The sequence below is a fragment of the Ursus americanus genome, chromosome 27 (assembly GCF_024610735.1).
Source record: "Ursus americanus isolate L20-20 chromosome 27, mUrsAme1.1.p, whole genome shotgun sequence".
In the NCBI taxonomy this organism is placed as follows: domain Eukaryota; kingdom Metazoa; phylum Chordata; class Mammalia; order Carnivora; family Ursidae; genus Ursus; species Ursus americanus.
Window position 1 is genome coordinate 38,700,482 of NC_142153.1, and position 23,965 is coordinate 38,724,446.

The 23,965-nt window shown below is 40.8% G+C and overlaps 2 protein-coding genes and 1 pseudogene across 4 annotated transcripts in view; 1 reads left to right on the plus strand and 2 right to left on the minus strand.

Moving 5' to 3' along the window:
* Nucleotides 1-1,637: 1,637 nt before the first annotated feature.
* On the minus strand, nt 1,638-17,276 carry RWDD4 (RWD domain containing 4). Of its 2 annotated transcripts, XM_087856512.1 has the most exons (8): nt 16,995-17,275; nt 14,907-14,981; nt 14,243-14,323; nt 10,663-10,772; nt 10,432-10,579; nt 8,489-8,606; nt 6,257-6,306; nt 1,638-3,472 (listed from the first exon to the last, which is right to left on the minus strand). In XM_087856512.1, the coding sequence occupies exons 3-8, from the start codon at nt 14,321-14,323 to the stop codon at nt 3,440-3,442; spliced, it is 540 nt and encodes a 179-aa protein (XP_087712638.1). In that variant the 5' UTR covers nt 14,907-14,981; nt 16,995-17,275; the 3' UTR covers nt 1,638-3,439. The 2 variants fall into 2 exon arrangements, with proteins under 2 accessions (XP_087712638.1, XP_087712637.1); XM_087856511.1 differs by lacking the exon at nt 14,907-14,981 and having other exon boundaries at nt 16,995-17,276.
* LOC123784578 (U6 spliceosomal RNA) lies at nt 12,074-12,170 on the minus strand (annotated as a pseudogene).
* A 174-nt stretch (nt 17,277-17,450) lies between the features above and the next one.
* The window catches only part of TRAPPC11 (trafficking protein particle complex subunit 11), a 47,043-nt gene continuing 40,528 nt past the window's right edge, over nt 17,451-23,965 (plus strand). For both annotated transcript variants that reach the window (XM_045785834.2, XM_087856513.1), the window contains exons 1-4: nt 17,451-17,622; nt 20,048-20,272; nt 22,558-22,727; nt 23,602-23,672. In XM_045785834.2, coding sequence (XP_045641790.2) covers nt 20,069-20,272; nt 22,558-22,727; nt 23,602-23,672 — 445 coding nt within the window. In that variant the 5' untranslated portion in view covers nt 17,451-17,622; nt 20,048-20,068. The remainder of the gene's footprint in view (nt 17,623-20,047; nt 20,273-22,557; nt 22,728-23,601; nt 23,673-23,965) is intronic.

Below are 23,965 nucleotides of genomic sequence, written 5' to 3' on the forward strand. Positions count from 1 at the left end.
AGGTCATTGATCAATTCCTTATTATTTTGTCACATAATTGGAAACGCTGAAATCTAGAACCAGATAATCCCTACCAGAAAATGCCTCTTGTTCTGTTTTTATTCTGTGGACTATCCAATGATGAAACAAATCTGTTACTACATAGCATGTATTCTAAGTTTATTGTTTTTAAAGCTATCACAGACAACTCTCTGGAAACACTGGCCAAATCCTTGTCCTAACTGGTGTCTTCTGAAATAAGGTCCAGAGAGGCACATGTGCAGTACCAAGCAGAAGTTTTGGAAAGCTCAGACCACCCAGCTGACCTAGAATGGTGGCGCTTGTGAAGAAATAATGCAGAAAGAGTCTAAGGATACAATCGAAAAGAGAGAAAATCCAAAAGTGCAAATTTAGTACCGCCTTCATCCCACGGGATATTTAGACTTCACATTCGCCAAAGCACACTTTGCAAGTAGTACCTGTCTTCATCTGTAACTTTAATTTCAATTATCTTACTTTTCGAGAAGTTCTGTTTGGTTCTTTACCAAATCTGCTTGATGCATCGTAATAGTTTCTTGTTCCTTGCTCAATCCCTCTTAACATCCGAGTCTGGGTCCTGTGAATACGCCCTTGAACTGCTCCCTCCCCTGAGTGCCCTGCAGGAGGCTGTCACAATGTGGACCATGGCTCTTGACCTTGAGTACGCATTCCGAGACTCTACTGTGGGGCTTTCTTTGGCCGGCTGGCTGGAAGGTGGGTTCTTGCAGGGTCGATATGCGGTCATTTCTACTAATTGCCCAGAGGCTCTACCCAGTTGGCACCACTTTTTAATTTTTATTTTATTTTTAAAGTACTCTTTACACCCAACCTGAGACTTGAACTCACAACCCCTGAGATCAAGAGTCACCTGCTCCACCGACTGAGCCAGCCAGGTGCCCAGTTGGTAACTTTAGACTAAAATCCTGGCTATTTTTGTTTTTTTTTTTTTAAAAGATCACTCATATGGGGAAGAATTTGGGCTGAAATCCAAGTGTGAGGTACCCTGTTGTAAGTCATCAGGAGAGTACATGTATGTCTGTTTACATTTTACCCCTCCACCAAAACCAAAGTGCCAGACAGGAACTTTCCTGGGGGTGGGGGGAAAGGTCTCAGCCTCATGCAGGCTGTGTGTACCTGTGTGACTCCTTACCCTGGGTTGATTCTAGACTTCATCGGTCTTCTGGGCCCCTTGACGCTATAAAAACCGAAGCTCTCCTTAACCTCAAGCTTCCAACTTTTGCTTACATTTTTTAGACCCTGGGTGTGTGGGGGGGTGCCTGGGTGGCTCAGTCAGTTCAATATCTGGCTCGGGCCATGACCCCAGGGTCTTGGGATGGAGTTCCACTTTGGGCTCCCTGCTCAGTGGGGAGTCTGCTTCTCCCTCTGCTCCCTCAGCTTGTGCTGGTGCTCTCTCTCTCAAATAAATAAATATTAAAAAAAATTTTTTTTAGACTCTGGGTATCCCTTACCTTCTTGTCAGCTCATTAAACAATTTTCTCTCAATCCAGCATTTTAAACAGTTTCTAGTAGGAGGGTACACCTTACACCGTAAGTCTGTGCAAATTTGTAAAATCCACAATTCTCTCCCAATTGACTGAAATAAAACACAGAGAAACCACTGTGTGTAATTCCGGTTTTATTGCTTATTAATTATGTCATTCCATACAATTTTAGGTACACGGACTTTGAGAAAATATACTGGGAGTGTTGAACAGATGATGGCAACATAGATGAGAATGTTCACGTGTTTTACAGAAGGTGGTCAGAGGCGCCACTGCCACCAGCACCCCCCAAATTTGTACATTTCATATAAAAAGAGTAAAAATAGTTCATTGGCATTTAACTAGCATTATTCTTTGTTATCTCTGAAACACAATAAGCCTGCACAGTTTCAGAATCTTCAGAGCAAAACACGGTTTGTTCCACGAGCAGATGTAGTTTGTTTCTTTCAAAACAGGTAAACAAATCAACACAACAAAAGCCACATACACACAACTCCGAAAACGAAAGTTGGCGAATTCCGGTGTTCTTGAATTTTAATGCTTCTGTTCTATTAGTTCAAGATATAAAATGTGATTCAGCTTCTGAAAATCAGATCACACTTCTTCATCATAACTGTATTTACTGCATAATTCAAACGATTTAACTGAGCCTAATGTTGGCCCAGTAAAAGCCATGGATACAATCTAAACTGCTCTTATGCTAAGCACATGTCTTTAGAAGTTCATTATTCTTTAAAAACTCGGACCCAAGCCGCACAGGTGTAACTGGAGGAACACAGTCTACCCTTCTAGAAACAGCAGCAGTTCTTAGGGTTTTCCAGCCGGGGAGCAAATGCAGCCACTGTAAATCACACATACACGTCAGTAACCTCCTGGTTACACGACACTAATAGTTACCTTACTCGTGATTAAAAAAAATAATCGAGCCTGTACTATGATTCAGCATTTGAAAAACTTCTATGTCTATTACTATGAACATGCTCAGGCTGAGAAATCCACATGGATACTTGAAAAGAAACAAGACTTGAAAGGTGGTTTCATGTTAAACCATTTAGAAGACCTGTAACCAGACAACCAAAAACACACAGTAGCAGACACACAGGAATTTATCAAAACCATTATCTCTAACAATACAAAAATTAAATATTAAGGCATCTTTTACTCCCATCTTGGTACATACAGCAAAGACAAATGTTTGCAGTGGGAACCAGCGCTTCTATTCAAATGCTCTTGAATGTATTTGGCAGATTTATTTTTACGTTCTCCTATTCCACATACGGCTGAAAACTCTCACGGTCAAACATCATGACCCAAAGGAAGGGAAGAGTATGAACGGATACTCATTTACTAAAAAGAAGCGGTTCGCCCTTGAAAGATAAAAAGGAACTACAAAGGATATTATCTAAAAGTTCAAATATCAGTATTTAAATTTCTCTGGAGCAATTTACGCTTCAGTAGTTAAGAGAAAGAAGAGATGAAGACTTCATTAAGACGAGAAGTCTGTTAATATGGCTCATGCCGCGGAATACCTGTTGACTCGGTATTCTGATCCACTGGGATGAGAGTTCCAAAAGGGCTTCCTACTCCTTTAAAAATATCACATGCACTAGAATAAGGTCATATGAATTCACACTGATTATTTGTTATTTCCCATTTCGTCCATTTACAAAGCTCAACCACCTTCATAAAGGATGCTAAACAGTAACATTTCACCTTTTATTAAGGCAAGTTTGTGAAAATAATTTAATACAACCAGATCTCTTCATGAACTCTCAGCTTAAAACATTTTTTACCTAAGAAACATACAAAAAAATTCAGTTTTATAAAAAGCCACCTCAATACCAGAAAAGAGTAAAGAAGGATTTTGAACCCAGTTTATTTCTTAAAGGATGTTCTTCCCTTGTCTTCAATTCCAAGTACTATTCATCATCTTTAGAGCCAGTTTTGCTCAACTATAAAAAAAGAGAAAAAAGACATCGTCAACAAGATTAAGCTATCGTATTATTCGAGTTCACTGTTTTCACTTAATATGAGAAATTGTTAGAGTTGCTAGAACGACAGACAGCAAGGTTCATGTAACTTAACACCAGCCACGGTGCTCAACGTGCTTAACTACTTTCCAACTTCAGGCTCAGCTACTTTAAACGGGATTCTTTAAAAATATAACCTCAACAGAGCAAGGGGGGGGGAAAAATCCCTTGAAGCTTTCCAAGAAAGAAACTGGAACCAAGAATATACAAAAGGTGCCATTTATAAAATGAATGACATTTTTCTATCATTTTCACAAATAATAAAGACTTCAAAATTTTAAAAAATTGTGGTAAAAAACACATAAATTAAGTACAGCTTTAAAAATCTGATAAAAATCTTAAATTGCAAGTCTTTTCTGATAAAAATCTACAGAATTTAGCAAATGGGGTGGGGGGAGGTTCCCAAAGAATGCACAGGCAATTCCGACCAGAATAAAGACCCAGCCACCAAGAAATCCCCACTGAACACAAACCCTGAGAACCCCAGAGAAAGTGGGAAGCTGTGAAAAGCAGAAACTGCTAAGGGTAGCAGTTCTCCAACATTCTGGCCCCAGCTCCTCTTCCCACTTTGAGGATCTTAAAGAGCTTTCTTTAGGGGCGCCTGGGTGGCACAGCGGTTAAGCGTCTGCCTTCAGCTCAGGGCGTGATCCCGGCGTTATGGGACCGAGCCCCACATCAGGCTCCTCCACTATGAGCCTGCTTCTTCCTCTCCCACTCCCCCTGCTTGTGTTCCCTCTCTCGCTGGCTGTCTCTCTCTCTGTCAAATAAATAAATAAAATCTTAAAAAAAAAAAAAAAGCTTTCTTTAAAATGTTATACCTACTGCGTTTGAAATTAAAACTGAGAAATTTAATTCATGTAAAAATAACAATAAACTCATTCCATGATTACAGAATAACATTTCTTAAACGAAAAGCTGTGTTTTCTAAAACAAACGAGTAAAACTTAATGCGAAGAATAGTGTTGTTTAACATTTTTGTGAATTTCTTTATTATTGAGCTCAACAGAAGACAGCTGGGTTTTCACAAATCTGCTTCAACAGTAAAGAAGGTATAATTGAAAACAGAGAACAAAAACACAGTACAAGTGCTAAGAACAAACTGAGTTCATATGAAAGTGCACATACTTAGATTCTAAACCTCCTCACTACCTTAGAAAACTCTGGAAAACACAAGACTATAAAAGCACACGTTCTGTTAGCGCCCTCCTAGAGGAGTATTGGTGACGCATCGTCACACTTCATGGAGCCTCTGGTGAACAGCACTGGCCACTTGTGAGACAGCGAGGGAAAAGCAAACAGACACCTTAATATCATAAATACTTCTGACCTTGCAGATGCCCAGAGGGCCTCCAGGACCTCCCAGGGACCCCAAGATCACACTTGGAAACTACTAGTTTAGGGTAACAGATTCTGAGTCCCGACCACGCCTACGTGATAACCTCCCTCTTAAAAGTATCTTCGTCAATTTCCCAAGATTACTGGATTAATTAAATCTTCATTTCCTTTATATTTCTTGAAACTCTAATTTATACTAACAAAGACTATGAAAAACAAACAGAAAACTAAATTTCTGGAGCTAGGGAAGGAGGCGCACTAAACCTCTGGATTAATCGGATTACTTTTTGAGCCCAGTTTCTGCGGACCGCCACGGCGTGGCGAGGCTGCAGCCTCATTCTGAAGCCCGCAGCCTGAAGCACTGTAAGGAGGGAAACGACTTAGCTGGTGAGGTACATACAAGCCCACCGAGGACAACATGAAGTATGCAGCAGGCATCGGTGGAGGGGGCTGGCTAAATGCGAGAACGTGGGAGAAGCCGCACCCACGTGGACATCTTGTGTGCCGTCGGCCCCTTGCCCAGGAAGCGGACAGGAAATACTGCTTTTTTTACTCTGATCGCAGCTCATGCTTCCCTACTCCCAGGTAGTAGTTTTGTACTAGGCACCAACGTTATTTCAAGCAGTTTCTACAGCAAAGGCACCCCACGGCCCAAACAGCTGACTTTCAAATAAACTCTAAGAACACACTGCTTATAAATTACCCATGTTTGCAGGTCCCCACTAAAATCCTAATCTCTGACTACCCTTGGATCGGATTCATCACTTCTCACAGCAGTAGTGGCACTAATTAGCATGCAGCACTCATCTCACGAAGGCCTACAAAGAGGATTAACTAAGCATCACTTTAATATATTGGAAGCTACAAATAAGAAAATATTGAGGGAAGGTGGCAAAAGACTTCAAGGTGAAAAGTAAACAATTTTAAATAAGAAAAACAGAAACTCCTTCTTGACAATGATGGAAACTCCATCTAGGGTTTGCCCTTAAAGAAAAAAAAATGAATTTCTTCGAAGAAATCCAAGCATTCCTCTCTGTGCCTTGTTTCCTGTTCCCACACTTCCGCTCATGCAGCGCCACAGGCCTGTCCGCTCTTCAGACGTACTTACGTAAAGTTGTACTGTGTTGTACCTACAGCTTACCTCTACAGTCTTTCCAATATTTAAGGAAAGAAAATCTAAGACTGAAGGTATAGGGAAGAAAAGAATGTGAAAGATAGTTCAAAAATACTTACATGCTGAAGCAAAAAAGGAAACAGCCATCCCAGGAAAATTCAAAGGTTGAGAGGGAAAAAAATGGAAGATATGAATTTCATTATTTGACGGCAGACTGGTAACAATGTTCTGAAGCCCAGAATGTAAGTATTACATACCTTCACCACATCAACCCAGTTCCATCCTCGAGGAAGTTCTCCTTTGTGATCTAGAGGATAAAAAGGGTACCTTTATTTCTAAGACCAAGCAGTAATTTTTTAAAGTAATTAGTACTCTAATAAGCTTTTCTATACTATTCTACACAACAAATAGATTAAAATTTTAAATCACGTATCATTAAGCTAGAAAACTAGGGTCTCATCATTGTGAACTGAAAGCAGCCTTCTCCTGGGGACTCTTGCAAAGTAACTCAGGTGTACTCCCTTTTCACATTTACCCTATTTCCGTTCAAGACAAAACCTGATATTAAGGAAAAAACACGGAGGTGAGCTGGAAACGCCAGGAAGAGGAACTAATCAATTTATTAGTTTCATGCACTTGTACAATTCTACCCCTTTTTATAAGGTCACAGCTTACTTAAGTGAGAAGTTGTGTTACTTTGCTGTTTCATGAGGGTTTTTAAACTACGAAACTAGGCTCAAGACGAGAGTCCTTATAAATCAATGTCTGGCCTTGAGACTACGAAGAGGCCTCCTCAACTTATTTTTTAACTTTTGTGGTCTGATAAAATATTCATTCTTTGATCTAACACTGTTTAATCTGACAGGTCTTTGATCTCCTGGGAGTGCTCGAAAACAAGCTCAGACTTTATATAAAAAATGTATAGTTTACAAAGCGATTTTGTTCTTGTAACAGATTATTCAAACTTGAAGAACAGTTTAATGAATATAAGTGTTTTACTTTAAAAAGGCGTGATTCCCCTTATGCTTGATATAGCTATATACATCTCATTTTATGAAATCATCAAGATCTGCATTCAAACGCAACACATTAATTTTACACAAGGGAAACAGAAACTAACCTCACGATTCTTACGGGACAGAAGCAGTATTACTGGACCGCAATTTTAGATGCTAATGGCTCTTTTCTTCTTTGTGCCAATAAGAACCTTGTCCCACTGTTTACTAGTTGCCAGGGGTGTGGGGGCGGATCACCAATTTTGTTAACTAAAACTCACCCACGGTCCTATTAAAATTTTATTTAGAATGCAAGCTCCAAGTCACAAAGTCCGACACCATCATCACAGAAAGATAATGCCTTTTAGGTGGGCATCAGCAGAAAGATGGAGGTGGGGGAACGATAATGAAAAGGAATGATCATAGGTCATTATGTATGAAAGCAACAGGTAATGAACGGACAGAAATGCTACAGTGTTAAAAAAGAGATTAACCAAAGCTCTAGAAAACAGATCGCAATGACTAACAATTCACTGCTTCGGTTGCTCATGCTTTAATATTATGACGGATTCCCAGATTTGTTATTTCACAAACCATTATGTCTTCAAATATGTATTTTGAGGGCCAACAAAGGGTTGCTATCTTTTCATTCTGCCATGTAGGACATTAAACAAAACATAAACAAAAAACCTGCCATCACTTTGTAAAAGGGCATTATTTTAAACTTCCTCACCAAAGTAAAAGCGTCAGTTCTTTTCAATGAAGGGCAGCTTGTAACCTTATACCAAGAACACACACACGTACAGACGTAAGTACACACGGACACACTCGTGTATATGTATATAAATACAGACACTTCCTTAACTGGAAAAAAAGTTTACAGACTGATATCAATTTGCAAATTCTCGGGTTGAAAAAAGAGACCAAATATGATTGGTGGTATGAGGTGGGATTTATAATTCTCTTCTAAAGGTCCATATAAAATGACTCTGGTTTAGGAGACACAGAAATTCTATTTTTAAATCTTATTCTGATTGTATAAATAAATCAACGACAGACAAAAACATATTACGTACTGTGCTAAGATCCAACGGCATGCCGGGCTGCATTTCGAATGCAAGCTACAGTTCAAAAAACTTTAGTAACACACTTACCTGCCATAGAGGTAAACAAAGAGGAAAATCGCAAATATGTCAGAAAGGGTACTGGCAGGGCACTCTCCGGTGTGCTATTCTGTTTCTCACCCTCGAGACCCAGTTATAGTTACTTTAGCACTCACTTACCTTTTCCCCAAACGGCGGTCTCTTGTGGTGAAGCAGTAGTAAATATTCTCAATATACACCTGTGACCTAAGACAGCGTCTGATACAAATGTTCCAAGGATGAAGAATAGAGAATACTCTTCCAAATCGAAATATACTTATTAAGCACTCGTATCACACTAAACAGCAACCCATTTATCTGTGTTATAAAAAATAAATAAATAAACACAAACCTGTTTTATCTGCCAGCTTACGTTTCTGGGCTTTTGAAAGATGTTCTTTTTTTTCTTTTTTCTTACTTGATGGGGCTGTATTAGGAGTTTCAACGGAGATGATACTGCTTATGGGTATCTAGAAAAAAAACAAATAATTCCTATACTGATGCCTTAAAACTTACCGAATTACACTAAATACGGCTACATCTTCAAACAAGTTGACAATTTTTAGATCTGTGACATAAAAGAATCCTATATTATAATATCCATTTATTATCAGGTGCCATTAACACATGGGTTTCATTCTTCTAAAAGTTCCCACAGAGGGACTTACATAATGTTAGCTCAGGTGACATAACCAGGACTCTGAGAAAGAAGACCTGATACCAGCATTATGTTGAAGCTCTGAAATTCTAAGGTAATTTTATAATTCAGTTAATTTGCTTTATTTGGAAATTTGAGTATGTCTTTAGAAAAAAATCACACGTGCCTACCTAGAAAACCCTGATTCCCTGAAGAAATGAAGAAAATCTTCATGAATGAAGAACATATTCATGAACGAAGAAAAATATTTTAGGGGCGCCTGGGTGGCTCACTCGGGTAAATGTTCGACTGCTGATTTTGGTTCAGGTCACGATCTCAGGGTCATGGGATCAAGCCCTGCGTCGGGCTCCGTGCTCAGCACAGAGTCTGCTTGAGATTCTCTCTCCCTCTCCCTCTGCTCCTCCCCACCCCCGCCACTCTCTCTCTCTCAATAAATAAAAAAAAATGTTTAAAAAAAGGAAAAAATATTTTAATTTGGATTCATGTAACCAGAGTGTGATAGGCAAAATTTAAAATGCCTACTAGGTGCCAAGCATTGCTGTAAATGTTGTACGTATATTACTCATTTGATCCTTACTACAATCTCATGAGGTAGGTGCTATTATAATCCCTGTTTTACAAAAGAAGAAACAGCATAGTGAGATTAAGACATTGGCCCCCTTCCCCCCACCAAAAAAAGTCACATGGTAAGTGGAGCAGGGAGGATTTTCACAGCCACCTCACGTGGCCCATAGTCCACGAGTTCTGCTACCACCTTCTCCCGCTAGAGAGCTGCCCTCAGTGTTCTTCCGCGTCCTGTTGGGAATGTGGAAGCCAGAGCTGCTCCAGCAGAAGACACAGAGCCTTTGCTGTCAGAGAGCCTCCCCCTGGTTCACAGAACTCAACTGACTGACCGCGGAAAGTCTTGTGGCACGTGACTGGGTGCAAAGGGGTCTAAAAAGAGATGCCTACGGTCATAAAAGGTGATGATTTCCTAAAACACTTTCAGAAATAAACTAATTTTTTTCTGTTAATAAAGTCACTTTGAGCTTGTACCACATTTGAAGTGAACTGGGGCGAGACTATTCACAGCTAAAGAAGGCTCATGAAGAAAGTAAGTTCCAGTGTATTTTAGCGCTACATAAGAAATCCTCAATCTGAGATTTATGAAGACATTAAATTTAAACAAATATTTGGTTCAACACCACCTCGGTTTTGGTGGACACACGAACTATTCTAGTCTTATACGAAGGGTAAGATCTAGAGGATATGATTTCATTTTTAAAGTTAAACAGACACTAAGAAACCTAAAATTCACTACTCTCATTTAACTCAGATGTAACTTGTTTTATTTATTTTATTTATTTATTTTTAAAAGATTTTATTTGAGAGAGCGAGAGAGAGCATGAGCTGGTGGGGAGGCAGAGAGGGCGAGGAGAAGCAGACTCCCCACTGAGCAGGGAGCCCAATGCGGGGCTCAACCCCAGGACCCTGGGATCATGACCTGAGCTGAAGGCAGACGTTTCATCAACTGGGCCACCCAGGTGCCCCTAACTCATCTTCAATCTAACAGAAAATCTCCTTCCAATTTAAAAACAATAATGACTAGTAAAGATGAATTAGTAGCAGAGTGAAACCAAAATGAAGCACGAGCTCACCGTAGAATTCACAGGCTGGTGATTCTCCATGAACTGCTCCTTATTGTCCTTGGCATATTCAAACAGTGTGTAGGTCATGGCGGTCCCAAGATTGACCTCCACTGCTTCCTGTAACTTGGCTAATATGCTCTGCTTTACGGCTGACGGTCTGCAATGCACAAGAAATGTATTGCTGAGAGAAAAGTAAGAGACGGCGTCACAAAAGAACAATGAAAACAGAACACTACTCACATGGTGTTGTTAAAAAAAGCGTTCATAGATATAATTGGAGGTGTTTGGGGATATGTTTCTGTCCAGGAAATCTCTATTAAGAAGGCTTTGGGATCACCATTTTCACCTATCTGAAGAAAAGGGAAATCTTAGGCTTGTAAAAAGTGATACAAAGACAGAATATTTAATTATGACTTTTAAAATGATGAATTCTTGCCGATGCTCATGATCAGATCAGAAACGTAACATTCTAAAAAAATTCAGGGGTACATCTGAGACTTGGCAGGGGTGAGGCCGTATTAATAGAGCCCAATTCGATGTCCATGGTCTGTCTCTCCAGTCAGCCCTCCAGCTTTTTCCAGTATCAAGACTGTCTTCTATAAATGTTTGTTTTCATCAAAGCTTTCTGAGGATAAAGATAAGACATCAACTGAGGGGGACAGGAAGACCATAAGAATGGACAAAAATAATAATCCACCATCTTGAATGACCTAATCCTTGCCCTAACTTCTCCAATTGCCAAATCAGAAGACGCGTTAAGAACAAGTGATTGATATGCCTTAGCACAATCCCAAGACCAGAAAAGGAAGGTGAAATTCAGAGAAAAAAAGAAAAGGTAAAGAGATAAAGGTTTAGGAATACCTTAGGCTGGGTAAGAACTTTCAAGATCTACTCTCTTAGCGACCTTCAAATACGCGATACAATGTTACTAACTATAGTCACCATACTGCACATTACATTCCTGACTAATTTTTTTTATAACTGGAAGTTTGTAACTTTTGATTCCCTTTGCCTGAATAATTTAACTGATGTCTTTTCTATTTCTTTTGCTCTCCCCAACTTTTTATTTGAAACATTTTAATCTCACAGAGAAACTGGAATAGGACAATGAACACTCATTGACATGTACCTTATTCACCAAATACAGTATCTTGTTCACAGAGGATCATGGATTACATCTGGTTGTCAAATTTCTTTATTCTGCTTTAATTTAGAACAGTCCCCAGCCACCCTGCCTGCCTTTGAAATATCTTTCATGACAAAAAGAATCTAAGGCCAGTTTTCTTGTATAATGTCCCCAGATCAGGACTGTTTCCTGCATTCTAATTCAGATTAAATATTTTGGTAGGGACACCACACAGGTGATGTGGCATATTCCCATAGCATCATATAAGGAGACACATAAGATCTTCTGGAATCACCACTGGTGATACTAAGCTTGATCAGTTGGTTAAGGTGATATTCTTCAATCTCTTCAATGTAAAGGTACATTTTCCATTTTGTAAGTAACAAGTAATCTGTGGAGTGACACTACAAAACCATGTGAATATATTGCTTCTCAACTTTTCACTCAAAGGTTTTGGCACCCATTAATGAGCCTTGCCTGAAATGATCATCATGTCGGTGGTTGCAAAATGGTGATTTTTCTAATAAGACGATGGAATGATTCATGAGTCAGCATCTCATCCTTGCACAGGGCTATGCTAATCTCCTCTGTAATATTTTAGTATATGTGCTGTTTTTAAAAATATTTATTTTTAGACAACAGCAATAGATCAAAAAATTTTTCATCCCAAATTGTCACTTGATTCACCTTTACTCTCTGACCGCTAATTTTTTATTCCCTTCCCTTCACCTTTAATCACAAGACACACCAATATAAGGTGAGGCTTAGAAATTATGTCAAATAAACTTAGGGACCTGTTGATATACATCTATGTAAGTTGACGACATCATCGGTTTACGCTTGTGTTTCAAATACAGAGATAATGAAAAAGTGGTAAAAGTTACTTGCTCTGTGCAATTACTAAGTCCTTACCCAAGGTGTGTGTAGAAACAAGGGGTCATGTGTCTCCTACAGTGCTAGGTACAGAAGATACAAAAATACAGATAAGATCATTCCTGTCTTCAAGGGGAGCATTTAGGTAACTCCCGAAACTGCAGCATGATTAAAAGTTTAAAAGACAGAGAACAAAATATGAAGAAATGGGGAATGGCCAATTCTGCTTTGAAGTCAAGGGAAAGGAGACAAGGCCCAAACACGTCACAGAAGAGCTTGAGTTAGGCATTAAAGGAGAAGTAGGCTGGATGAGGGACATGAGGCGAGGGGAAGAGCAAAGCATGTGTCCACAGGCACAGTATTACATGCAGGGAAATGTTCCACAGGCTACTGCGTCTAATGGACAGTAGTGGCTGGGAAAGTCTGGAGAGGCAGTATGAATCAAACAGAAGGGCCTTGAGTGTCAAGCTGAGCAATTGAATTTCTATTCTACAGGCAGGAGAAACCCATGGAGAAACCCTTCTAAACGAAGGAGTGGGGTAAGTAATTATGCGTTTCAGAGAGCTACCTAGTCGTCTGCAGGAGGATGAAGGGTGAGGTGTGGGCAGAAGCTTCGGACCGAACTGAAAGGGGAGAACTGTTTAGGAGGTTACTAAACCAGTCTGCTGAACAGGGACTGAGGGGTCTGACCAGGACCAGCCAGACCTGTACCCTAGGCCCTCTGGCTCTCAACACAGTTTCCAAACCTCACGTTTTCTGCCCTTGAAATCCATCCTGTGGTCACATCAGAGTACCCATCCTATAGGACACACTTGTCCTACTATGTTCTGTGTACTGTGTTCGACAAGGAAAAATGTTGTTAATATAGATATTTAGGAAAGTATGGAGCAGTTCTCAATCTCCCATCTGCTAAGGGGAAAGTGGCAGTGGTTGGGGAAGTCTGGGGAGGCAAATGGAGTCAAACTGAAGGGCCCAGGACTTAACCCCAGTGTTAACGTTGGCCATTAGGTTTTCTTGTTGTTCTATCCATGGAGTGGTGTAAGGACTGTTGAGCCTGAAAGGGAACTGAGAGCAGCTAAGCAGAGAGGACAGTCTCTAAAGAAAGTAATGATCAGGAATTCATTTTCTGTGACAGTCTACAATAATGACACATAAGGATCACTTATCACATAATTTAAATGATGTAAATAACTGTAAGTCTTTTATAAAAAAACTTTCTCACACCAATACTACTTATAACCATCTGGAGAGATGGTTTATGTTATTTATACAAAACAAGATACTGGTACTGTTTCATGCTGAGAACACTATGAGCAATCTCCCTTTTAAAGAATATGTAGAAAATATTCACACATACTGATAATATGGAATTAGGAAAATATCAACTTTTCTTGACTATATCATAAGGTGGTGAAAATAATACTAGACTTGGTATAGAGACCTGGATTTTAATTCTAGTATTTATCAGCATCAGCTGGGAAAGCTTGGGAAGTTATGACTGAGAGATGCCATCTTTAAGGTTAGAAGGCAAGACCATATAATTTCTAAGGTTTCTTCCATTTCTAACATTTGATAATTCTGTCACAATAAAAACAAGTTTATCTTAAGTTTTTAAAAGTTTCTGAATTGTTTTCCAAAGTTAAAAATAATTGATGTCATGGTGATGCGCTTTCATTCAAATGCTTCAGAAAATCCAAAGATGTAATAAATTTAAACCATTAAGTTTAAAAAACAAAATCACTTAAAAAATAAAAGCATTTTTAGCAACCTTCAATCTTCTCTAGCGAAGTAGCAAGGGCTCCTATTCATGTCATGTCTTACCCTATATTGAAATGAAACTGGACTTAATTCCCGGAAACTTTCATCTCCTTCATAAATAGAACGTAGAGCTTCCAGTTCCATCTGAAAAAAAAAAAAATGAATCAAATGAGTTTTGTTTAGTGGTATAAATGGATTAGAAATAGAGGGTCTTTAGTTTCTGATTCAAGCCCACTCAACTATGTAGAACTTCGCTACCTCCCATGGCCTTTGGTGTTTATAATATGTGTATATAATACATATGTATGTAGCAACACAATATTAATACTAACACTTACTTTAAAATTATGTGCCAGGCCCTCCTAAGTATTGTACAGTGTACTATCTCACTAACTCTCCCGTCAATCCTGTGAAGAATATCTTATTTTCTCCCTTCTAGCAAGGAGGAAAATAAGTCAGTTTAAAGCAACTCCAGAGCACGTGTCCTAGCCTGGGGTAGAAAGATCATTACACTTGGAGATGAGAAATAAAAGCGCAATAATTCCCCACTATTTACATGTATTGTTTATATTTGTAATCCTTCCCACAGAATGATATGAAACTTGACAAAACACTTCCAGATAATAAAAAGAACTTTAAAAAAATGATGGTTAGAACAAGGTTTGACAAGGATCTACCCAAGATGGAAAAAAGGACTGCAAGAGAAAATGTAACTAATAATCCTTGCCTGGAAATATTTCTTAGAACACTGTGGGCTGACAAATGAGAAGACTCAATCACTGTTGTGATTACTGGCGAACACCTGAAGAAGAGAAGCAAAGAAACACAGCACTTCGGTACGTCTTTTAGTTTTCAAAAAGTTGCACATCATGAATGCTACAAACTAAAGACAGACAAAATTTTAGAACAGGTTATTAAAGAAATAGTTTATGGAGGCCTAGGAGAATAAAAGTAGCAGTCCCTAAGCTGTGGCAAGCATAGGAAAACCAAAATAAATATAAGCAACCCTCATTAGAGAGGATAATTGATTGGTACATGAAGGAAAGGCACAGAACAGTCTACCTCGGTTTTTCTTGCTACCTTCCCGTAAAAAAAATACAGTTCAGCTGGATTCAAGAACAACCAAGATTAGATTAGAAAAAGCCACCTTACTCAAAATATAATGCTACTCCTCCTGCCCTTAATCCTTTCCTGTACTTTAACTAATGAGGACAGGAACAAAAACTGAAGGCAGGCTTACGGAATTGATGAATGACAATTTGATGGAATACTGAATCATGCTGGTGGCTGAGTAAGAATTCAAAATGTCCTTGAAAAACCATCTAACGAGATGAAATTTTATAGGGTAAGTGGAAGAACTTGTCTTTAGATCCCTAAACATACAAGTAGAGGATGGGAGACAAATTGCTTTGTGTAGGGCACTTAAAGGGTTGTAATTGACGGGTAACTAACTGTAGAAAGCTGCGAAGTCACAATTTTAAAACAGGACATAAGTAAACTTTTAATCAGTCCACAGACACACGATTCCAAGACAATGAAGGAACAAAAAGAATGGACATACAGAAAATAAACTAAAAGGAATCATTTAGTATGAGAAGAGGACATCTGAAAAACTGGGCAGAAAACTCATTTCAAAGATCGGAAAATCAGTCATGCAGAAGAAGAATGGAATTTTCTTGTTAAAATGGAGATCCCTGGACTCCCCAGGAATTCCAATTCAGTAAATCTGAGGTACAGTGCAGGCACCTGTTTTTCTAACAACCACCCAGATGATCCTAAGGCAGTGCCCCCCTCTCCCCCTCCCTGCCCAACTTTGAGAAACATGACAAGATACGCTCCACGCTTCACAGTAAGAACTTGCTGGTGCCTCGACTTAGAAACTCATCGCAAGAACAGTTTAGAAGGGATTTCAGATATCGACCAGCTTGTTGGACTTTGGGTCCTTTTAAGGTAACCTCCATTCCAGGGATTCTATCACATCTATCCTGTAAAAGTGCTAACTTTCAACAACTATATTCTAAATGAAGAGCGAACTACTCACCTAGGAGCCTCAGATTCTAGTCCTAATTCTACCCACACGCTCATTGTGCAGCCCTGGGGGCATCCACTTTACCTTTGCAAACTCTTCTCATCTGTACACATTACACAATTAGACGGCTCCCCTAGAGATGACCTGTATCATTCCCTGACCATATGATTCAATGTCAAAGTGGCATTTCATGAGCTATATGATTCAGGTGATACATGTACGCCCAAAATAGCCTTAATTTCCACTGGACAACTACCAGATGGTTAAACGATTGCACCAAACGAAAAGGCCAGAAATCGGAGCACTTAATGCCACTATTTTCCTCCACCGGAAATTTAACTCAATTAAGTCTCTCCCTATCAGCCAATAGATTTTAAAATTTTAAGGTGATCAGATTCCAAACAGCTTAACTCCGTATAGAAGCGCTAAACAACTACACTGGGGATTTAAGGCGAGGCAAGAGCGCTGAGTCGCCTACCAAGGACACTCATCGTTGTCATTAAGGAGGCGTGGGGCCACCCCCGGGCTTGCAAAACGAAAACTACAGGGGGAGCGGAGGCACAGGCGGACCCTTCCCGTTCCCGCGTGCCTGGTCTCTCCTCGCAGGACACCCGGAAACTTGGGGCGCCCCAGCCAGGCTCTGTCCGCTGTAGGGGTGAAGGCACGTGCGGAGTCGCTCGTCCCGGAGCCGGGTCCCAGCAAGGCCTCGGCGGCTCAGCTGCCCTCCCTAGGAGCCGAGGCATCGCGCCGGCGCGGGGAAAGGCGCGATCAGCCACGGGGACTCACCTCTTGGTCCTCGTTGGCACTCATCGCGCCGGTCGCGGGACACCCCCCGGGAGGGCGTTTGCGACGACGAGAAAGCGAGAGCAGGGGCCCCCAGCCCGCGGCGTCCCCCTTCCGCGCCCTGGGCTGCGGGAGGCACACCCCTCGCACGGCTGACTACAGTCACGCGCGCCCCCGGCCTTCGGGCAGCGCGAAGCCGCCCGCTGGGGTCTGTGGGCGGGGAGCCCGAGGCCGCCGAGGGTGGGGCGCCGGGGCGACTGGGGAGACGCAGCAGGGAGGCAGCGGCAGAGGCTCCGCCTCCTCCTCTTTCTCGCTTCTCCTATTGGTTCCTTGTCTCCCCACCCCCTATTTCCTACTCCCGTAGGAAATGGAGCGTCTTCCTACGTTTTGTGGAGCAGCGTGAAGTTTCGGGACAGCGGTTGGTGTAGAGCGCTGTCACTCAGGTGCAGAAAGTGCTTCCTGTGCCTGCGCAGGCGGGGACCGGGAAGTCTCGCTTGCGGGGACCGGCTCTGGGGCGGTGGCGGTAGGCACAGGCCCCGGCGTTCTGTGACACCCTGCGGGCTTCCCTTCGTTCTCCCCCGGCTTGCGGCGACCTGCCACAGCTGCAGCGGGCCAGGGGCGTGCGGCCTGGGTGAGTCCGGCCCCGGAGACCCGCGGGGCCAGGCGAGACCGCCGAGGGAGAGAGCTAGCTCTGAACAATGCTGATGTGGGGGCGCCTGCGTTTTCTTACGGCGTCTGCGGGTGCAGTCCTGGCATTTCTCTTCCAGACCCTATAGAAAAGACGCACCTGTTTCTAGGGCCTTCAGGTGAAAAGGGGAGGGGAGGGGGAAGATAGCGTCTGCCTTGAGGGCTGCAGCGTTATTGCTCCCTTTCCTCGTTGGATTTCCCAGGGCGGAATGCTGAACCCCTGGGGATGGTATCTTTCTAAGTAAGGTGGTTGCTTCTCGTTCTCAACATCTGCTCCGCGCCCTCTGCACCCCACCCGCACCCTCTTCCCGCTCCATCCCGGCCCCAAATTGTCATTCCTTTTAGAATTGCCTTGTAGCCCTTACTAGCTTTGTGTACTACACCCTGAACCTCCATTAATTAAAACATAGTGACCACATTCCTTTTTTTACCTGCCACTTTGATTAGGTCGCCTTTCTTTGCAGTATGTCATCCTTTTCAAAAACCTTCCTTATTATTTTCCACGCCATCTTCCAGATTACTTCCCCTTGCATTACATGATCTCCCATCCAGCGTGTTCACTTACGACTTTTGCACCTCCGTCCATGTCACGGTTTGTTAGTTGCTTCATTGGCTTCTTCTAGGAGATCTGGAAATTTCTACGAATGTCATTAAGATTCACACAACCTCAGCACCTGTCCTTTGCCGGTGTTCTTCCCATTCCCATACTTTTGCTGTAGAATAAGCAGCACCGTCTCAAGTGCCAGAAGCTTTTAAATAGCATGGGGCAAGAATTTCTGATACGGTTTTCATACAGTAGTTTTTTCGGACAGAATTACAATAATTTAAGCTGGGCTGTTCATTAGGATACCCAGTGGCCATATGTGGCTACTGAGCCTGTGAAATGGCTAGCCTGAATTGAGATGTGCAGTGAGTGTACAATACACATCAAATAATGAAGCCTTGGTGCAGAAAAGTGAAATATCTCATTACTAACTTACATTAATGTTGTATTAATATTTTGGACATACTGGTTAAATAGAATATTATTAAAATTAATTCCACCTGTTTCTTTTTATTTTGTAATAGGACTAGAAAATTTAAAATTATTTATGTGGCTCATATTATATTTCTTTTGGAGAGCACTGTGATTTAGAGCTTTAGAAGTCATTTCTTGGTCCCCTTATTTCCACTCCATATTCAAAGACCACGGCTAATTTTCTTGAGCCTTTGAGGTTTTTAAATGAGGAAATGAACCTTTAGGGCTCTAATCTAGATGCTTGGTAATTAGCAAAGGCCCCCATATAATGTGTTTTGACCATCTTTTTTTAATTTTCACCCCCAAATTCCCTAGAACTAGAGTTTTTCTTTCTCTGGAATTGTTATCCTTTGCCCTGATAGCTTAAACCTGTCTGGAAAATGTCTGCTTAAATAATTCTAAAACTTTTATGTCTTGTAGACATTTATAATTTCTGGTAAGCTTTCCAAATCATTTATTCCATACCCATTATTCATTCAGTACTTAAATGTGAGAGGCTTAATGATCTTTTTAAAAGTAATTTTTCAGTTAAAAATATTTGGTTATCAAATAGCGGCACAGTGCTTTTCACTTTTTACAAAAATTGTATTTGAGTTCTGTATGACATACTGGTGAAGCTCACCTTTGAAAAGAAACTCGATACATGATTTTGGAAATGAGAAATGGTGTTTATATAATGGCAATTTTCTTTGGAATGAACACATTTTTATATAGTTGCTTTTTCTACAGTTAGTGTGTGGTACGATTTATTATAGACTGATTCTCAGCTGAAGGCCACAGTAGAAAGGTGTCCCTCTTAGAGAGTTTTCATTCATTGTTAGTTTTTCTCTTCTAGATTTTCCTTTAGATAGTACACTTTACGTTAATCATGGAGAAGTGAGAAAACATATTTATTTAGATAACCAGCGTATTATTTTAATAATTTCCGAGGAATTCAGAAATTAGATGTTAGCAATTACAGAGAAATTAGAGATAGTTGTATTTATTATATGTAAGTCAGAAGTTATTTTATTTTATATCAGAAATTGATCACCTTCCTGCTTTCTTGGTCTGTTCATCCCAAAGTTCTGTGTGCATTGTGAGATGTTACTGAAAATACTGATTTGTCTTTAAGTTGACTACAACCTTTGGAATAGGAAAGATTTTTAAAAATATATAATACCAGTTGTTATTCAGGAATTGAGGCTTTCCCTCTGTTCCTTTATTTTGTATTTGCTCAACAGTTTGCAGATACTCGAAAAGACTCAGTCTTTTGCCTTTTTATAATGTTTTATAAATGGTGGAGTCTCATAGATGAGATATGGATATGGGCTATTAAAACATTTTGAATGTATTCACGTTTGTATTTCAGATTTTTCCTGACACCTTGAACATGAGCCCTACACAGTGGGACTTCCCTGTGGAATTATGTTGTCGGCCTATGGCTTTTGTTACCCTCACGGGCCTGGATGTAGTTTATAATGCTGTTCATCGAGCTGTCTGGGATGCTTTCTGTGCCAATCGGAGGGCTGATCGGGTACCAATTTCTTTTAAGGTGCTCCCAGGTGACCATGAGTATCCCAAATGTAGACCTAAGGTAATGACATGATTGTATGGGGTCTTTTCATTCTCTCCCTCTCTTCCTCTGTACCCACGTATACCTTTTTTCTTCCTAATGTCTGTGCTGGAAAACCCTTGGGTTTATCAAAGCCGTGCTTATAGTGATGCATTGAGAAAACCCAAGGCTTTTTCATGTATGTAATACACTATAGGTATGTGTAATGATAGCTATTTTTTTTAACCCCAGAGGAATAATTACTTTATAATTATTAAGCTTTCTTTTTTTTTTTTTTTTTAAAGACCCTATTTATTCATTTGACAGAGAGACAGCCAGCGAGAGAGGGAACACAAGCAGGGGGAGTGGGAGAGGAAGAAGCAGGCTCCCAGCAGAGGAGCCTGATGCCGGGCTCCATCCCAGAACGCCTGGATCACGCCCTGAGCCGAAGGCAGACGCTTAACGACTACGCTACCCAGGCGCCTCTATAATTATTAAGCTTTCTATCCTGGGTTTTCTTTTTTTTTTTTCATTTGCTTAAAACACTTCCTACTCTCCGTAAAGCCCTCTCTAAAGGGAAAGTCTCCCATTCCCCATTTATCAGTACCAGTATCATTATAGAATCCATGGTCTTTGCAGTTTGGTTCAATGTCACACCCATCTTTTGAGCTTTGTGTTAGGTACTAGGAACTATGCAATAGGCTGGTGATAGAAATTTAAATAAGACAAGCTCTCTGTCCCTGGGGAGTTCTACATAAACTGAACCAGTTTATTTAGTGTGGAGTGAGGAAAGGTACTAAGTTCAAAACTGACTTAGGTTGAACATCATAATAGAGACTCTGATTTACCTAGAAAAATAAGAGAATGATTTTAATAATAACAGCAGCTAATCCATAAAAAGTGTTTACAATGCTCATTTGCTTTTTAAAGAAAATCATGTAGATTGATTTGCTGTTTATCGTAATTTTATGAGTTGGTCTAAAATTCGGTTACCAGGACACATTGATCAAAATAAACCATGAGCTCTTTTTTTTTAATTTTAATTTTTTGCTCGGGAGCAATGTTTTTGACAGACTGGTCTTTGGAGCAAGGATATCATCATCACTGGTGATGTTTATGAAAAATGTAAATTCAAGGCCTCCTTGGTGAAACTCTGCAAGGGTAGGACTTGTGGATTTGGTGGCCAGCTGATTCTTCTGCTTATGTGTGGCAGACCAGTAGAAACATGGTTTCAGACCCCCAGCTGTCAAGGTTGCGAGTGCTCTCTGGCATTGTGCAAGGGACAGCACCCCAGCCCTTACGTGTTTGTTCTTAGTGTGGAATTAGTGTCCAGGAGGGCCAGTGTCCAGCACAGCCCTCCCCCTTTTGTCCTGGATCCATTCTCCAGCGCGGGAGCTTTTCATGTGCCCATTCCTTGTTCTTTCCTGAGGCCCTAAGTGTTTTGTGCTGGGTTCTTTTACTGTCCTTATTGTCTTTCCTCACTTGAAGAGGCTTTTGGGAGTAATCTGAGTCGGGACAGGTGCTTTGGAAGCAGTTTGAGGTTTCAGCTAGTTTCTTCAGGACTAATAATCACACCAACACCTCTCTCCCACGATGTGGCGCTTACTGCTGACCCCCGAGGGACTGCTGTTACACTTCTGTATTTAAGAGTTGCCCTTCATTTTCCCCTCCACCCACAAGTAAGGTAAAATGCCAGCCTGGCACGTGTCTTTGAAACAGATGAAGCCATTTTGGGTTTGACATCATATTTTATTTGAGCTGCTTTGACAAGAATGGAAACTGGACTGGTGAGGAATAGAAGTTACCTGGAAAAGGGCCAAGGACTTCAGGAGAGCCTTGACATGATGAGAAGTGCTTTGGCTTTGCTTATTCTTTCTTTCGTTCTTTCTTCTTCTTCTTCTTCTTCTTCTTCTTCTTCTTCTTCTTCTTCTTTTTTTTTTGAAAGATTTTATTCATTTGAGAGAAAGACAGGGAGAGCACAAGCAGGGGGAGGGGGAGAAGCAGACTCCCCACTGAGCAGGGAGCCCGACAAGGCGCTTGATCCCAGGTCCCCGGGATCATGACGTGAGAAGAGGTTTAACCAGCTGAACCCCCCAGGCGCCCCTGGTTATTCCTTCAGTGGAAACTGTAGTAGACCCAGGGTTGCGATTATACCCCCAACACTTGTTAGCTCTTATGTGATCTCTGTAGGCCTGAATCTCCTCATCTTAGAAATGCCTCGTGTGTATGTGGAATGGGATGAATGCACAGGAGGCGCGTCCCACTCAGTAACAGGTGGCTTCTGTTGTTATCAAATAAGGGTCTTCCGCTTTTGCCCATGTTCGCAGAGAACTTCCTATGAATGGTACATTCCTAAGGGGATCTTAAAGACTGGCTGGATGAATAAACATCTGAATCTGGTGCCGGCCCTGGTGGTTGTGTTCTATGAACTGGACTGGGATGAGCCGCAGTGGAAAGAAAAGCAGTCCGAGTGCGCTACCAGAGTGGAAATTGTCAGGTACGGTCTTCTCCATGTATCGGATGGGCCACGCAGGTTGTACGATTCCCAGCGTTTATTCAAGGCAACCGAGTGCTGCCGAGACCGCAGCGCTCATTTGGGGATTGTCCCCCTCCTCTCCACGGACACTTGTTCGGTTCCTGACGGGTAGCTTAACATGAATGCTTAACTTCTGTAATGCTAAGGTGTGTGAAGAAATGTAGAGGACACATTAGTGTGAATTTCCAAATGCTTTTTTTCTTGCATTTATAATATTTGGGGGAAAGTACAGTAATTTGCTATTTGGTCTCATGTGGGATACTTGTTTTATCACCATTCCTGCTTCAAAATGATTGTTTTGGATGACGAGTCTGTAACGTATCATCCTCAAGAAATAAGTCGCATTATAACTTCTACATGAAAGTATCTATTCAACTTGGCTTTTAAAGCAGATTTTTGTCAGGATTCAAAGCTTGATGTGAGAGTATACTTTTAAAACTGAAATCATTGTAGCCTAGAAGTTTCTTTGTTTGCAGGAAAAGATTTCCTCTAATCTTGGGGTTTTTTAGTTGAAATTTATCTTTTTTCCATTGAATCATCAAGCTTGTACTTTATGTAAAGTCTTTTTTTTTTCTTTTAAAGATTTTATTCATCTATTAGGGAGCATGAGCTGGGGTGGAGGAGGGGCAGAGGCAGAGGGAGAAGCTGATTCCCCACTGAGCAGGGAGCCCGATGTGGGCTGGATCCCAAAACCCCGATGTCATGACTTGAGCCGAAGGCAGCCGCTTAACCAGCTCAGCTACTCAGGCACCCCTATGTAAAGTCTTGAATACGTTTTTTAAAAGTCAAAACAATTTAGTTCTATTTAATTAATTTTATTATTTTTCCATTGCAGGCAAAGTTTACAAGGGAGAAACACAAAAGTTGCAGTGGTTCTGATTCAGAAGAAAACCCCTTTGCCCCCAGGTATCACAACGTTAATGAATAATAAGTCACTTGCTTTATGCTTCCCATTCTTATTATCAGGAGGTATAGTTTTTGCTGTTAAAATCTTCTGTGCATTCAGTTCTAAGAGAGATGGTGTGTTCACTTTAAAAAGTACTAATCATGAATAAATGCCTACCGTATAAAAAATAAAATGCTAAAATTAAAATATTAAATAAAAATTCATATTAAATATTAAAATATTCTTCTCCCCCAGTTCCACTTACCTCACTGTGTAGGCATACATCAGTTGACGAAACAGTTATTCACTTGAT